The following is a 17,199-nucleotide window of genomic DNA, read 5'->3' as shown; positions in this document are numbered from 1 at the left end:
ACACTTTTATATAGCTTGAGTAGTTATTTATGATATTCTGGGATCTAAAAGGAACCTTTTGCTTACAGCATTATTTTATTATTCCACATTTTGTCCTGCATGCATGTTGCTTGAAGTCATGTTATTTTTCTGCCTCCCTCTTCTAATGTCACTTACTATGTAATTGGCAATTTCCATGCTGTCCACTTTTGTTTTATGACTACATAAAATTACTCTCTTCATAAAGTCATCCTTTTATTTTCTTGATTCCTGCACATCCCCACCTACTCGCCAACCATGGTGGTACTCTGTACATTCTGCTTTTGCCGGCCATTTATTCTTGTGCTCATCTCTTTTACCATTTCTTTTAATACTGATCTCTTTAACAGTGTTGTGTACGTTTGGGAGCCAGATGAATAGTTGTGGTTAATGGTGATAGGATGATGAACAAGCAGACTTCTGGAATCTCTTTCTTCCTGGACATGGGCCAACTGTGTATCTGGAGATAAAGCAGTAGCCGCTAGGCAGACATCAATCAAGAGAACAGTTGAGAAGAGCTCAAAACACCAAGTACTACCAAGAGTTCTCACTGATTTCCAAATCAGAAAAAATATTTTTTACTAAATGAGGGAGTGAAGGGCCGATAGTAGATGCTGCAGAGATGAGATGGACTGGAGGTAGTAACACTGATGAAGTGTGGCCAACAGTCAATACGAGACAGTCAATACTGTGAAATATTGTGACAGGCAATACAAGACTAAGTGAGTGATAAAGAAGTGAGCAAAGTAATATTAGAATTACAGAGGGGAGGATAAATAGGTTAGTAATTAGCACTTTAAGTTAGTCTTTTTTATCTGTGGTAAGATTGTTTGGCCAGATACAACTCTGCATTTCTAGTATTTTGAAATGCATTGCTTTAAAAGGATCCTGAAGTGTATACCCTGATCTATATAATTCTGAAATAGGTTATATGATAAAGCTTCTAAATAGTTCTTACTAAAATGTAATATAGCCTAAATGTGCCTAAAGCCTTTTAAACATGTAAACAAAATGATGACATTCAATAGTTTAATTATATAATACATATATAGACTAATATAACAATAAAAAGTCATGAGTTAGAAATTTTATTTGTATGTAAATATATTTTTGTCTATATTAGCACACAAGAAGAAAATAGGCTGATGACCAAAAAACATAGATCATTTTCATGGCCAAGGATACGGCTTAAATGTTAGAGTGCAGGCCTTACATATATGAGACTTTGGGCTTGACATCCAGCACTGCATGATCCCCAAAGAACCAGTGGATTTAGCTTTGGTGGTTCCTGAGCCTCTAGGACTGGGGATGAAAGCTTTTCAGAGTTTCCCAAGAGGAAGTACTCAAAGATGCATAAAGATACAATTTGTTTTTGATGATATAGAAATAGCTTTGTTAGAGTAAATGATATGTTGTTAGTTTTTGTTTGTAATTTTTGGTTTGGGTGCCATACTCTGTGATGCTCAAGAAATACTCCTGACTTTTCACTTAGATTTACTCCTGGTGGGCTCAGAGGAACGATATGGGATGCCGGAAATTGAATGCAGCTCAGTTGCATGCAATACAAATTTCCTACTGACTGTGCTACCTCTCCTATATTATTAATTTTCTATGGAGAACACTTTCAAGTTATTTATGTTTTGACCAAGGCTTACTTCTGGCTCTATAATTAAGTGACAATATGTAGTTCTGGGTCTTAAACCCCAATCAGTCACATGAAAAGCAATCACCTTTTGCAAGTTTTTGAGCCTCTTACAACAGCACATGATTCAAAGCCTTTCAGTATTGGGTAAGCCTTCACTTTGCTGAAATGGAAAATATTTTGGACAATGTGTCCCCCTTCCTAATATTCCTGCTTTAAATAGTATTTTGAATATGCACATGTTTGCATTTAGTTAATGGTAAATTTTTCCTATTTGTTATGAAGTAAGGAGAATATTTTATTTGTGGGCTATATTTCTTTAATTTTAATGAACACACTGGAAGGTTGTCTGAAATTTGTTTAAATGCCTTGGAACCAAAATATTTACAGAACAAAGAGTTCTACTAGCCAACAGATTGTTCCATTTGTTGTGCTTGAGTGTGGAAACATGACGAATGACAGCATGAAATGATGCCATGGCGCTTTTACATAAACAACGTAATAGCGTTGTCTAATGCTGTCTCTGTTTATTAAAGGTGTCAAAGAGTCCTTTGCTATATTTAGGTGAAATCTAAATTTCCTTACTCAAGCATGGAAAAATTGTTTTTTTTCTCAATGGGAAGAAAGGACTATAACCCTCCCTACCCCCCAAAAAATAAGATCTCCACAACACCCTACATTAAACTGGAAGCAATAATTAAAAGAGTTTCCACTTCAAGAAAAAAAAAAAGTTTGGTCTTTGTGGTTTTTAAGGACACATAAGGAAGGCTAACAGGTATTACTTTTGTAAAAATACTATGTGTGCATATTTTTTGGGTTTTGTTTTTGGGACACACCCAGTGGTATGCAGGGTTTACTCACAGTTACTCCTAATGGTGTTTTGTGGACCCTCTGGGATGCTGGAGTTCTAACCCAGGTTGGCTACATACAAGGCAAATGCTCTACCCACTATGCTATTGTTCTACCCCCATGTCTTTACATTTCTTAGCCTACTACAGTCATTAACTGATGAGTGCTACACTTTTATTTTCAATTATCTTTATTTAAACACCGTGATTACAAATATAATTGTAGTTGTATGATTACAGTCATGTAAAGAACACCCCCCTTCACCAGTGCAAGATTCCCACCACCAATTTCCCAGATCTACCTCCTCACCACCCCACCCACACCTATACTCGAGACAGGTTTTCTTTTTCCCTCATTCATTCACATTGTTATGATAGTTTTCAGTGTAGTTATTTCTCTAACTGCACTTATCACTCTCTGTGGTGAGCTTCATGTCATTAGCTACACCTACATGGGAGGATGGGGGGAAGTAAGGGTTGGGACTGAGGCAGTAAAATATTAGAAATGAGCTTTGTAGGGCAGTATCATGGTCCCAATACAAGATGGATATTATGGATATATAGAATATATGCACACAATACTATCAATATGAAAACAAAGAGAAAAAATTTCCACTGACTGTCCCAATTTAAACCAGTGCTACAGCAGCCTGCCCTCCTCCCAGAGCGCATTCCCATTAGTGTAAGGAGAGATAGGGGGAAAGTCTGTTGACCCCTATAGAGTCCACCTAGACAGGTACCCAGGGAAAGACTGAAGTCCAGGGGAGAAAAACCCCATACCTGGCAAGAGCTGGTCTCCAGAATCAAAGAGGAAACCGGAAGCCAGATGTCTGCCTGCCCTCCTCCCCATGCACCTCCCCCCGGAGTACGAAGGGAGGGGGGAACCTGAGGACCACTAAGAGTCCACCTGAACCCACTTCTGGCCATCTGAGCTGGCACCCAGGGAAGGCCTGGAGTCAGGGGAAAAAGACAAGGATGGCTGGGGGCCTGCCAAGCCTCCCAGCACTCCCCAGGCTAGGGAGAAAAGCTCTGGTATGAGGCCGAGTGCAACACTTTTGATCAGAGTTCTTAATTTATAAATAAAGAAAATTTGTTTTCATAATAATTAATACTGTGTGGCTTGTATTTTCCTTTCTTTTCTTTTTAAGTTTTTTTTTTTTTTTTTTGGTTTTTGGGCCACACCCGGGGGTGCTCAGGGGTTACTCCTGGCTGTCTGCTCAGAAATAGCTCCTGGCAGGCACGGGGGACTATATGGGACACAGGGATTTGAACCAACCACCTTTGGTCCTGGATCGGCTGCTTGCAAGGCAAACGCCGCTGTGCTATCTCTCCGGGCCCTTTTCTTTTTAAGTTTGAAGCCTGCTGAGCTATCTGTACTCAGTGCTTACTTCTTGCATTGTGTTCGAGAATCATTCATGGTGGCGCTCATGTGTTACCATGGATACATGGGTTTGCCCACTGTCCTGCCTCTTCAACTCTCTTAAGATACTCTTGAAATTTAGAATGTATTATATGAAAGTGTTATAGAGTAAGTGAATTCTCTTCTTACAATTCATAGGTTGAATTCCTAACCTCCAGTGTGTTAGCATTTGGAGGTGAGAACTCCAGGAGATGATTTTTTCTTCATGATGAAACCCTTTTGAATAGGATTACTGCTCTGATAAAAGAATGAGAAACATTGGTAAATGAGAATATGAGAAGCAGTAATGGCAGGGTTGTGGTGAGAAAGGAACCTTCATCCACTGTTGATGGGAATGTCATCTGGTTCAGTCAATATGCAAGGCCATATGAAAATTTCTCAAAAAAAAAGAAAAAAGAAATGTAACTCCCATCCAGCCCAATGATACGCTTCTTTGCACCTATATTGAAAGCACAAAAACATTAATTAAAAAATATAGGTACACTTACATTCATTTCTAATCTTAGTACAATTGTGAATCTATGGAAACACAATTCCCCAACTTCAGATAAATAGATCAAGAAGTTGTGTGAATATATGGAGTATATATTGTATTAATATACATTATCCAGGGGTTCTCAGACTTTTTAAACAGGGGGCCAGTTCACTGTCCCTCAGACCATTGGAGGGTCTGACTATAGTAAAAACAAAACTTATGAACGAACCCTTTTTTTTTTTTTTTTTTTTTTAGTTTTTGGGTCACACCCAGCGGTACTCAGAGGTTACTCCTGGCTGTCTGCTCAGAAATAGCTCCTGGCAGGCACGGGACATATGGGACACCGGGATTCGAACCAACCACCTTTGGCCCTGGATCGGCTGCTTGCAAGGCAAATGCCGCTGTGCTATCTCTCCGGGCCCATGAACGAATTCTTATGCACACTGCATATATCTTATTTTGCAATGAAGAAACAAAACATACAAATACAATATATGGCCCGTGGGCCATAGTTTGAGGACCACTGCATTATACTATATGCATTAATGCATATTCATTGTCTATACATTATATGTTATATACAATTAAATAGTATGGAACTCTAAGAAAATAATCCATGCAGCATCATGCATGGAACTAGAGGACATCATGCTGTGTGAAGTAAACATGAACAAAAAGGTAGATACAGAATGATCTGTCTCCTATATGGGGCTTAAAGATACACAGCAACATCAAAGATGCACATAATGGGGGCCAGAACGGTGGCATGGAGTGGTAAGGCATCTGCCTTGCCAGCACTAGCCTAGAATGGACTGTGGTTTGATCCCTCAGTGTCCCATATAGTCCCCCAAGCCCCTGAGCATCACTGGGTGTGGCCCCCCCCAAAAGATGCACATAATGGGAGAACAGATCTACCAAATAAACTGTGGATGAAGCATGAGAAGGACGTTGTTGTTGTCTTGGGGGAGGGATGTTGTTTCACTGGCGTTGAGTATGGTGTTGGAATTATGTATTTGAGAAGCTATTATCAAGAGTAATGTAATGTATAAAATCTCAATTAAAATTATAAGTTATTCAGCAAAAAATAAGAGACTCAGTAGATATTTCTTATTTTTCTACCCTATAAATAAACAGAAGGAAATAGTTGTGTTTTATATTTATTTTATCATTTACTTTTATTTTTTATTTTTTGGGGGGATCACACCTTGCAGTGCTAAGGGGTTGCTCCTGGCTCTACACTCAGAAATCATCTCTGGCAGGCTCAAGGGACCATATGGGATGCTGGGGTTCAAACCACCTTCCTGCTTGCAAGGCATATGCCCTACTTCTATGTTATCTCTCCAGCCCCTACCTTTTACTTTTAATTAATAATAATAAAAATATTTTTATTGTTTTGTATACCTAATGGTGCTTAGGGGTTACTCCTGACTCTATATTCAGAATTCACTCCTGGTGAATTTAGGGAACTATATGGGATGTCAGGAATTGAACCCCATTGGCCATATGCAAGGTAAATTTCCTACCTGCTGTGCTATCAATATGGCCCCTTAACTGAGTTGTTTTAATAAGAAGTTTTGTCAAGTAAAAAAAGAGGTATAAGGAGAAGTTCCTATTTAGTAGGAATGGGACTCCAAAAGATTATTGTTGCAAGGAAACCTTCCATCCTGAACATTTGTCATAGAGATTTGACTTTGCCTTCAATTGCTCGGACATCAGCCATTCCTCGAATCTTGAATCCCATCTCTAAAAGAGGTGTGGTTTTCTGCACCAACACCAGGAATTGATCTCCTACCAAGGCATGATGTATCCTTGCCCTGGCATTGATTTGCCCCAGGGTGATAACAACTTGGAAATCAGCAATGGTTTGTTTTCAGGACTATTTTTTTCTGCCACTCCACTTGATGCTGAGATGAAACCAGGAGACATTTCCTGACATCATGACTTTGACAGAAAATCTGTTAAAAAACAAAGCCTACCTCTCTAATTACAGAAGTTTGACTGCAACAATCATGATAAAGCGATTTTTTTTTTTTGGTGGACCAATAAGAAAGTCTTCGGTGTTAGACAAATTAGTATGCCTGGAGCCTGTAGTTGGTCTTATGGCAGAATGCTTTTTGGGTGTTTTTAAGCCAGAGGTTTCTTCTATCTGTTTTATCCAACTTTACCTGTACCTATCAAAATCAAAACAAAACTAAAACTTGCCACTTTTTTTTTTTTATCTTTTGATAGGGCTCCCACCTTTTTTTATAAAATTTTGGGAAATAAATTACTTTTTTTACCTCATATTTCTGCTTTTTTTCCCTAAAGAATTAAAAGGGGAGTTTTGGGAATAACTTGTTTTCATTCTATTCAGGATAATTCTTCTTTGTTGGTGCTTGTTGCTTATAAACTATAAGTACCTCTGGATTGGTCCCTTACCCTGTTTTCTACCCTAGGGGGTGACATTTGTCTTCCCGATAAAGACCTTGGACCTCAGGGAGAAACTGCTTTAAATTTAATTTCACAGCTACTCTTATCTGCCTATTGGTATCCCTTGCTAGTGAGTGGAAGGCTTGTGATAGAATTTTCCTGGAACTGTTTTATTCCCTTTAAAAAAAAATCTCTTAAAAATTGTTCTGTGCTTTAAAAATGATCAAGCTCCTTAAGTGATTAAAAAGACATATTTTTGTAAAAGGGGAAGCATCCTGAAATTATCCTCACAATGAAGTTTATTAATATTAATCCTTAAAATGCTAAATCAGAATATTCCCCCATGGCTTCTTCTTAGGACTATTTACACTTATACAAATGAGACATTTAAAAGAAGACTCTTTTTGAAATTATCCATATACTTAGATATTTCTTGAAGAAATGTAACTGATGTGATTGTCTTGTTTCATATCTGTTAAGTCAAAAATTATTCAAGATTTGAGTATTGTATCTTATCTATACCAAAGTGCATCTGAGTATGATGAATATTGCTTAGAGGTGTAAAACCCCAAGGTCTTATAAATAATTGGTCCTAACAGTAGCAGTAAGAAGATGATCATAAGTATTGATTTGGTATTGATTTGGGCTCTGTGCTGCCAGGCAGTGACTGGCCTGAGACTCTCATTGCCGGAGTGATAACATAACAGGGAGAACATTTGCATTACACACTGGCAACATGATCCAATTCTCAGAATTCCATATGGTCCCCATGCCAAACCCGCCAGGAATGATTCCTGAGTGCACAGCCAGGAATCCTAAACCTGAGAATTCCCTCTCAGAAAATCTAACCCCCAAGAACCCTTAGTTGTGGACCCAAAACCAAACCAAACCTAAATCAATCCAACCCAATCCAACCCAACCCAGCCCAACTCAAACCCAACCCAACCCAACTCAACTCAACTCACTCAACTCAACTCAGCTCAACTCAAGCCAATTCAACCCAATCCAACCCAAACCAACCCAACCCAACCCAACCCAAACTACAATAACAACAACAACAACAACAACAAAAAACACCAAAAGTGACTTCTTGATAATTAACCCATTTTCCTTTTTGTATTTATTATTCTGGAGTGCCCTGTATATGTTTCCCACTTATACTACATCCACCCACATTCTCTCTAGCATACACACTTCACTTTTTCTGTTGTTGAGCTCACCAGAAAGTTGCAATATTTGCTGGGTGTTTGCACATATAGTTGAAATTCTTACACATATTTTGTCACGGGGCTCTGGAAAATAGCTGGGGTTCCAATGCTGCCAGAATTGTGTAGTTGGCAGGTGGGGTGGTGTTAGAGCTCAAGCTTTCAGTACCACACCTCTAAGACAGATACTCTGCCATGGAATAATATCCCTTGGCTCCAAAGGTTTCTTTCTGTTTTTTTTTTTTTGGGGGGGGGGATATAAATACATTTATATCTTTGCAAGAGCAATGGAAACATTAAGAAAATATTCTCAAAAGTCAACCTAATGCTAAATTTACTGTAAGTTTCTTCAGAAAATTTTTGGATATTTTTATATGTGATACATTTCTGGAAAATTGTCTCTTTGTGATTGTTCTATTTGTGATTTCTTTGAGAAATCTTTCAAAGAAAAAAATTTTTGTTACTTTGTGATTTCCTTTGAGAAAATCAGATTACTTGCCCATTTCTAAAGAAACTTGAGATTTTACTGCATTTTATTCTTATCTAAAGAAATAGCTTTAAGCCTCCACTTGCTAAAATAATACTCATTTTTATAGAATACTTAAATATATTTGTCTTGATAAATTAAACTTTAGCCTGAACATTTTTGTTTTTTATTTATGACCATAAATAAAATTTCCAATAGTAATAATTTGCTCATTTTTTACAGATCTGTTAATATAAGTTTGAACATTCTATTTTGTAAATGTATTTTCCTCCTTTTTCTTATAGCATATAAGAATTACACCTGGGCCTCTATGTCTTGCTGGAGGAGAGATTGAACAAATTATCTTACAGCAGTGCTACAGTTTTGTTTGTATAAATGTAAGTCACAAATATAAATCCTTGTAGTTGGTGTAGATATGTATGAATTTAATGCAGAAGACAATAGGTAAAGGTAAAGTTCAAATTTTAGAAGCATGATCTTTGGGTACTTAAAATTATGTGAAAATTAAAAATTATACCCATAAATGTTTTTCTTGTTTTATTTTTTATTAAATTAACTTTTAAAACACTAGCAAAACTGCTTTCAATTTTTTTTCTGGTCTTTCAGGTTATGACCTCTGATCTCCAAGAAACTGTGAAATTACTGAATATTCTTGAAAAGAGTAATATTTCCATTTTATATCCTGTTGTTGTTATTTCAGTAAGTAAATTAATTGAGTCTTGCTTTTTCTTCAGATTTGCATTTTGTTTCTTGAAGCTCAACCTTACTGTTTAACAAAAATTTTATTCCTGTGAATAAACTGACCTAAGAGTGTGAAAAACAACAGCTTTTTTTTGTTTTTTAAATCTATACACTCTTGCCCAGAGTTCTCTGATTACCATTTTTTGTATTACAATCTTTTGGTTCAATTAGTTTGTTGGGGAAATGATTTTATTCAAAATACCAACCAATTTTATTTCTTGTGTTAAAATCACCAAATATATTGAGTTCATAGTGTGAAATAATTATTTTTTATTTTTTAAAGCATATTACCGAGCTGCTATAAAAGTTAAAACAATAAGAGGGAATAAAAAACAAGATGAGGGGCCGGGCGGTGGCGCTAGAGGTAAGGTGCCTGCCTTGCCTGCGCCAGCCTTGGAAGGACCGCGGTTCGATCCCCCGGCGTCCCATATGGTCCCCCAAGCCAGGAGCAACTTCTGAGCGCATAGCCAGGAGTAGCCCCTGAGCATTACCGGGTGTGGCCCAAAAACCAAAAAAAAAAAAAAAAAAAAAAAAACAAGATGAAGGAAAACATTATTACTTTATTTTGTGATCTCTGTTTCATGAAGAGCAAAAGTGGATAAGTAACAGATTAAAAGAATTCCTAGAATAATACATGGACATTTTCGCAAGATCTTTTGTGATTTTAGTCTCAAAGTTAATTTTTACTTTTGTTTTTTTGTTTATTTTATTTATGTACTATACACAAGTGAAATCATACAAAGTTTGTATTTATCTATCTGACTAATTTCACTAAAGGACACTAATTTCACTAAGCATACTTTTATTATTATTCTTGCAAGTTGGACAATTGAGTTTTATAGCTGAATAATATTCCAATTTTATCTTATATGTACAATATAGTATATATGCTTATATATACCCATATTTATAATAGCTGATTGGAAACAGCCTGAGCCCCCATTTGTAAATGATTGTACTTTTAGATGTAAAATATGCATATGCATATGTATATGCACATGATACTTATATATGTATTTATGTATACATACATATATAGTCAGTTAACAATTAAATTACTTTCAATAATTAGCTACTGTAAATATGACTGCTATATATTCAGGGGTACAAATATTAGTAGTATGGTGTTATTGTGTATATTTTAGGAGAATATCTAGAAGTGGATTAATTCAATGGTATTGAATTCCTTTTTCAGGTATTTGAGAAAATAAAAATTTCTTATAGTGCTTTCCACAAAGACTAATATATATATGTATGTAGATAGATAGATAGATAGGTAGGTAGATAGATAGATAGATAGATAGATAGATAGATAGATAGATGATATATTCACACCAACTAAGTATAAGGGATTCTTTCTAGCCTCATACTTTCCAATATTTGGCATTTCTTGATTCTTAGGTAATAGCTATTTCTATGAAGTAATATTTCATTATGCAAGTTTTCATGTATATAATACTAATAATACATTTTTGTGGTTATTGACAATATACATGTCCGTTTTGGATAAGTAGCTATTCAGATATTCAGCTTGTTTTAAAATCTGGCTGTTGGTTGTTTTGGATGAGTTTTATAGTTATTTTTATGACTAGCAAATTGAGCTATCACATAGATGATGTGTAGAGATTTTTTTTCTATTCTGTATAGTCAGTTTTCACTTTGATTCAGTTACTCTTTTGTGTGCAGATGATTTTTATTGGATGTCTCCTTTTTCATTTTGTTGTGTTGTGTCACACCTGGCAGTGCTCAAAGCTCATTCCTTACTCTACCTAGGCTCCATCATTCCTCGAAGCATTGCTCAGGAGATTGTTGGAGATTCCAGGGATCAAACCCAGGTGAACTGGGTCCAAGGCAAGCACCCTTTCTGCTATAATATCTCCTCAGTGTCCCTATTATTTTTTCTTTTTTCTGAGTTCTACGCTCAGAAATCATTCCTGGCAGGCTCAGGGGACCATATGGGATGCCGGGATTCGAACCACCGTCCTTCTGCATGCAAGGCAAATGCCTTACCTACATGCTATCTCTCCGGCCCCGTTAGTTTATTTTTATAATGTTTAAGTAGTTTTGTTTTATCAAGTTTTCATTTTTTTGTTAGTGTATGTACAATTAATGAATTACATCAATGTTAAGTTTAATGTTCTTGCTTTGTATTGTCATACATTAACTTAGTTCATTTTAATTTATTGGATTATAATGTTTTTAAAAATTATCACATAAACTAAAATTTTGACTACTAAGGCTGAAATATCAGCACTAAAAAAGAGTTTTAGATAGGATCACTTTATACATATTCTGTCTCAGTAAATTTCTATAGGTTTTGAGATCATCTATAATCTATTAACTATGAATTTTGGAAACAATTGTACCTTGTTTTTTCTACACTTCTCCCTACCTAGAAAGTAAATTTATTTATGCATTTTAATATATGCATTTTATAAACAAATTCATAAATATCTAATTTTTTTGCAAATGTAAAACAGGTGCAGAAATTACTCCTGAACATTTTTCAAATGTTATTTCTGATATTTTTTGGCATATTTTATATATTGAAGAAAGGCTTTTATTCTGGCTTGACTGAAGTTATTGTTAACTTTTTCTTTCTGCTTACCTACTGCTAGCCCAATTACAATAATTTTTCAGAAAGTCTATGTAAAAGCTTATTTTGTAGTCACCTGATGTTAAAATGATCAGCCTGTGCCATATACAGCTCTCTATTTTCTTTTCATCTTTAATATTTGGATAAAATTCTCTTTTACTGGGCCTGATTGATAACGCAACAGGTATGGCGTTTTTCCTTGCACATGGCCGACCTGAATTCTATATTCAGCATCACAAATATTCCCCCATGCCTTCCCAGAATAATTTCTGAGTGCAGAGTCAGATGTAAGCCCTGAGTGCCACTGGGTGTGGCTCAAAAACAAAGTAAAAGAACAAAAATCTCTTTTGCCAAATTTAAAATACTGTGATGTAGGAATAAAGTTAAGCTTTGTCTATGTGGATTTTGGGTGGGAGTTACATAACTAACTCTGCTCAGAGTTTACTCCTGCCAAACCTCAGGGGATCTTATGAGTTGCCATGGACTGAAGGCAAGTATTTTAGCGTTTTTTTCCTCTCTGTCTCCTGGGAAGCAGCATTGGATCTGTCTCTGTGCATAAGACCCTTTTACTCTATCTATAACCAAAATTCCAGTGCCCAGGTACTTGGAAACATAACTTTCCTTCTGATAAGTATCTTTCCTTATCTGAACCATCATTTTCAACAGACTTAATTTTTTTTTTTGGTTTCGACATTTCATTTGCTTTATTTATTTTCCATATTTGCGTGAGACGATCTGATAATTGTCTTTCATTTCCCTTTTAGCATTTAGAATGATTGCCTAAAATTCTAGTCAACCAGGTTGTCACAAAAAGCAAAGATCCATTCGTATTTGTTCCCGAGTACTAAAAGTAGTTCAGTGATTATATATTCCAGAGCTTCTATAGTCACTCCTCCAGTGATGAATGACACTTAAGTTGATTTTTATTTTTTAAATAATAGCCAACAAATGTTTAGAAAAAATGAAGCAATGTGTTATATATATTGAAATGCATAAAATTTTAAATTTATACAACTGTAATTTAAAGTGATTGATTTTTTTAACCTAAATTAAACAATACAAAAAAGTTCAAAGAATTTATTATTTTTTTTCTGGGTATCTCAGTTTGTAATAAAACCCAGAAAGACTTTTTTACTAGAGTTGGAGGAGAAAGTTTTTAGCAGGCAAATGGACCTGATTTCTAGTCAAAATGACATTAAAACCTCAGAAAGTTATTTCTCAGTTCTACAATAGAAATTTTGATCTTTCTGAATCAGGCAAGGTTTCCAGAAAAGTATACTTGGTAATATTAGGTTAGATAAATAATAAAGATTCATAACATTGGCAGTAAATAAAGATTAAAGCCTCAAAAGCAAGAAGAGATTAACAATAAAAATAAGTAAAAGTTCACAATTGCAAATTAAGGCAAATTATAGGCAAATTATTTAATTTTTAACTAGTTTTTCACCTTTCTATAAAATAGTACAGTTCTATTATTCATATAATATGGTAATTATCTCAATAATTCTAAGGACTCTTTCTTTGTGGAGACCATGACTTTTTATTGGTTCTCTGATAGTTAAGAATCCTTTCGTGAATTAATTTTAAAAATAATTCCCATATGGTATTCTAAATGCTTTGAAAACCATAAATCTTCAAAAGTCTCTAATTTAATTCTAGTTACTAGGAAGTGGTTTATTGACATAGCAAATTCAAATATGTGTCTTTAAGATACTTCAAAATGTTTAATATTTGAATATGTCAGCAATAAAAAAATAGAACAACACCCTCCCTTGACACTCGATACTTTCACATCTGGAGAAATGATCAGAGAGATGTAAATTGTTTCCAGAGGTTCCACAATTCACCAGTGACGGAGACAGGAACAGGATCCATTCAATATGCTGTGTATCCTATATACTCAGTTTTTGCATGTTTCCACGAATGTGTTAAATAGTAGAATGGAAAAGATTCAAGTGCAGCATATGTATATTTAATATTATTTTGTAATAAAGGACAAATGTTATTTGAAAAAGCATGCTTCTTTATTTTAACTGCAAATAACTTTTACTGTAACTTCAAAGGGTATTGAGCCTCCACTGATTTACGTTAGTCTCCTGTTGTCTTATTAGATTTCTTAGCAAATTTTCAGTCAAGTATCTATCAAATTTTACTTAACTACTATTTATTTATTTTTCCAGTTGACCCTTTTATTGTGATAATAAAAAGCAGGTTTCTAACCAGTTCTTATATAACATCAAATGCAAGTTTACTCTTGTATTTCTTACTGCCTGCATATTGTTTTATTTACAATGTGCATATTTCAGATACCTAACTTATTTTTATTCTTATTTGAATATTTTGTATGTTTGTGTATTTGTGTTTAATAAACATTTGGATGATGAAGGGACTAATCTGCTGTAGTAAAATAATGTAGCTACTTTGCCTAAGGTACCTTTAGCTTTCTCTTCAGAAAATTACAATTTTTTTTTTGTTTGTTTTGGGGGCCACACCTAGTGACTCTCAGGAGTTATTCTTGGCTCTACACTGAGAAATTGCTCTTGGCTTGGGGACAATATAGAATTCCAAGGATCGAACCCAGGTCTGTTCTGGGGCAGTCGTGTGTAAGGCAAACACCCTACTGCTGTGCTATCGCTCCATCCCCAAAATTACACTTTTTGTATGTTTTATTATCATGATAATTTTACATAAGATGCTCTAAAGTTTTATTTTTCATGATCATATATGGATTCAGTTGTAGGGATATATTAATTCCACAGTTTTTGTACTTTTCTTCTTTTTATGAGGGGGATACGTCCATCTGGTGTTTAATATTTTCTTTTAGAGGGCTCAGTGGGATCATATGGGTTCTGGGGATTGAACCCAGGTCCAATGTATACAAGAGAGGTAAGTGCCTTTCCTGCTATACTATCTTTGGTCCATTTACAGATGTTTTTTTTTTTCTGATAGTAGATCTTAAATATGTCCTGCCTAAATCAAAAATAAAATTATAAACATTTCTAAATGTCTTTGGAACTTTTTGAATTTTCATATATGAAGGAATTAATCGAAAACAAATAAGCAAAATCATCAAGTTTTTGTAGAAAGTATTGAATAGAAAGAACTGACTGTTTTCAGGTTTTTTGAGATGTTTGGTTATGATTTATCAGTTATTGAAATTTTGTTTTATGAGTTATGGAAATTTCCTCAGATTATTTGTGATGGATGTCTGATTGTTGGTGTGTAAAAACAAAAATACACATAGGGCAAGACCTTGAGTATTTCCTATTTTAGTAAAAGTACATTTTTACTTTTAAATAGAATATTTTTTAGGAAAATATGAAAATAATGAATTTGAAAAACTTCCTAAGTTTATTGAATTTTTTTTCTTGATTTAGCTCAAGATTTGGAGTAGATATTTTCCTGTTTAAAGTAGTTTATTAAACTTTGTCATATGAGCAGAGTTGTTTGTAACTTTGTCAGAACTATCCTTGTAAATCAGTTAATAAAATTCCACAGGAAAAAACACAACAGCAGAATAAATGAAAATAGCCTTTTTGTTATGCAGCTTACATTGATTTAAAATAAATCAAATGTTGGATCAGTCATTTTGGTTTTAGGAATATGCAATATTTGGAGTTATTGACAGTGCCCAGGTACTATTCTTTGGTGTTGGAGGAAATTGGAGATGGACCCTAGACTCAGGCATGAAAAGCATCTACTCCAGTCTTTTGAAATTATCTCCCCAGTTATAAACTCTATTTTACTTTACGTATTCATTTTAGTTTTAGGGCCAAACTTGTCATTGCTGGTTCTGTACTCTTTGATTCCTGGTGGTAAACAGGAGATTAGATACAATGCCAGGTATAGAACTGGTGTCAGCTGTTTATAGGAGACTTCATTATACTCTTTCTCTCTTTCTCTTGCTCTCTTTCGCTTACTTTCTATGTCACAGGCCCTCTGATCCTCTTATTGAATAATAGAAACTTAGCTTATTTGTATTGTGTGGTTTGTTATTTTTAATCTTTATTTAAACACCATGATTACAAACATGACTATCATTGGGTTTCAGTCACAAAAGAGCATCCCCCTTCACCAGTGCAACATTCCCACCACCAATAGCCCCCATCTGCCTCCTCTCATACCTCTACTTGTCTTCCAGAAAGGCATTCTACTTCTCTCACTTATTAACATTGCCATGGTAGTTGTTAGTGTATTGTTTCTCTAACTGCATTTGCCTCTCTTTGAGGTGAGCTTCATATCTTGAGCCGGTCCTTCCTCCCTCATCTCTGGGCATTATTACATTAATATTTTTTTTAAACCCATAGTGTGTTATTTCTTTACAAATATGAGACATTTGGTTTTTGGGTCATACCTGGCAGTGCTCAGGAGTTACTCCTGGCTCTGTGCTCAGAAGTTGCTCCTGACAGGCTTGGGGACCATATGGGACGCTGGGATTTGAACTGGGGTCCATCCTGTGTTGGTCGCGTGCAAGTCAAATGCCTTCCCGCTGTGCTATCACTCCAGCCTGAGACCAATATATTTTATTAAGCTTCCCCTGTTGATAACTAACTCTCACATATCTTAAATAAATATATGATTCTTTGCTTGTAATATTTAAAAAACTTTTTCACATAGAATGTCAGAACTTGGCAAGGTTTTAAATTCAGGCCCTGATACAGGCAGAACATGAATAGATTATTACTCAGGATTCCCTGGGTCAAGTTCAGAATTTTTATCTGTAAACAGAATGGGATGCCCCCTTTATTTTCTAAAAATATTTTCTATACACACACTAGTATATGGTCTGAAGTAATTTACTTTTGTTTGATATTTCATACATGCTATCTCTAAATCGATACAATATTATACACACATATTACATATATAATATATGCATGCAAACTTATATAAAACTATAGTAGAGAAAATCAGATAGTAGTAGTTTGTAAATATGAATCAGATTCAGTATGATAATTATATTTTGATCCAACTTTATAGCCATCATATACTTTAATTTCACCTGAAGAATCATGTTTATTATGTTTTCCTTGGATTTTCCCCATAATAAAACTACAATACTATGTTCACCTGTATATATTTTTTGTCTACCCACCATTTTCATCTGTCCAATCATCTCTATCACTATGCACTGTAATAACATTCCATACATACTTCAAACCAAGCAAAAGGGTGGAGTTCCGTCTTTAAAAACTAAACAGCATTTTCGACAGCAGCACATTCTTTGCAAAATGGATATTGCCATTTATCAGACAGAGCACAGTCATTTCAGGGAAAGTTTTCATTCTGTATTGTAAAAGGATAGCTAGATCAACTATTGCAGAAATGAAATAAGATGGAAAGCTTTTAGAAGTTTCA

The 17,199-nt window shown here is 35.0% G+C and overlaps 1 protein-coding gene across 1 annotated transcript in view; it reads left to right on the top strand.

Annotated features, from left to right (window-relative positions):
• The window catches only part of CRPPA (CDP-L-ribitol pyrophosphorylase A), a 295,374-nt gene that overhangs the window by 125,281 nt on the left and 152,894 nt on the right, over positions 1–17,199 (top strand). Inside the window, exons 7-8 of the mRNA XM_049785700.1 lie at positions 8,789–8,881; positions 9,111–9,203. Of these exons, the coding sequence (XP_049641657.1) occupies positions 8,789–8,881; positions 9,111–9,203 (186 nt within the window). The remainder of the gene's footprint in view (positions 1–8,788; positions 8,882–9,110; positions 9,204–17,199) is intronic.

The sequence above is a fragment of the Suncus etruscus genome, chromosome 13 (assembly GCF_024139225.1).
Source record: "Suncus etruscus isolate mSunEtr1 chromosome 13, mSunEtr1.pri.cur, whole genome shotgun sequence".
Lineage (NCBI taxonomy): Eukaryota > Metazoa > Chordata > Mammalia > Eulipotyphla > Soricidae > Suncus > Suncus etruscus.
The sequence above is the reverse complement of the archived record's forward strand: the minus strand, read 5'-3'. Positions and strand labels throughout refer to the sequence as shown.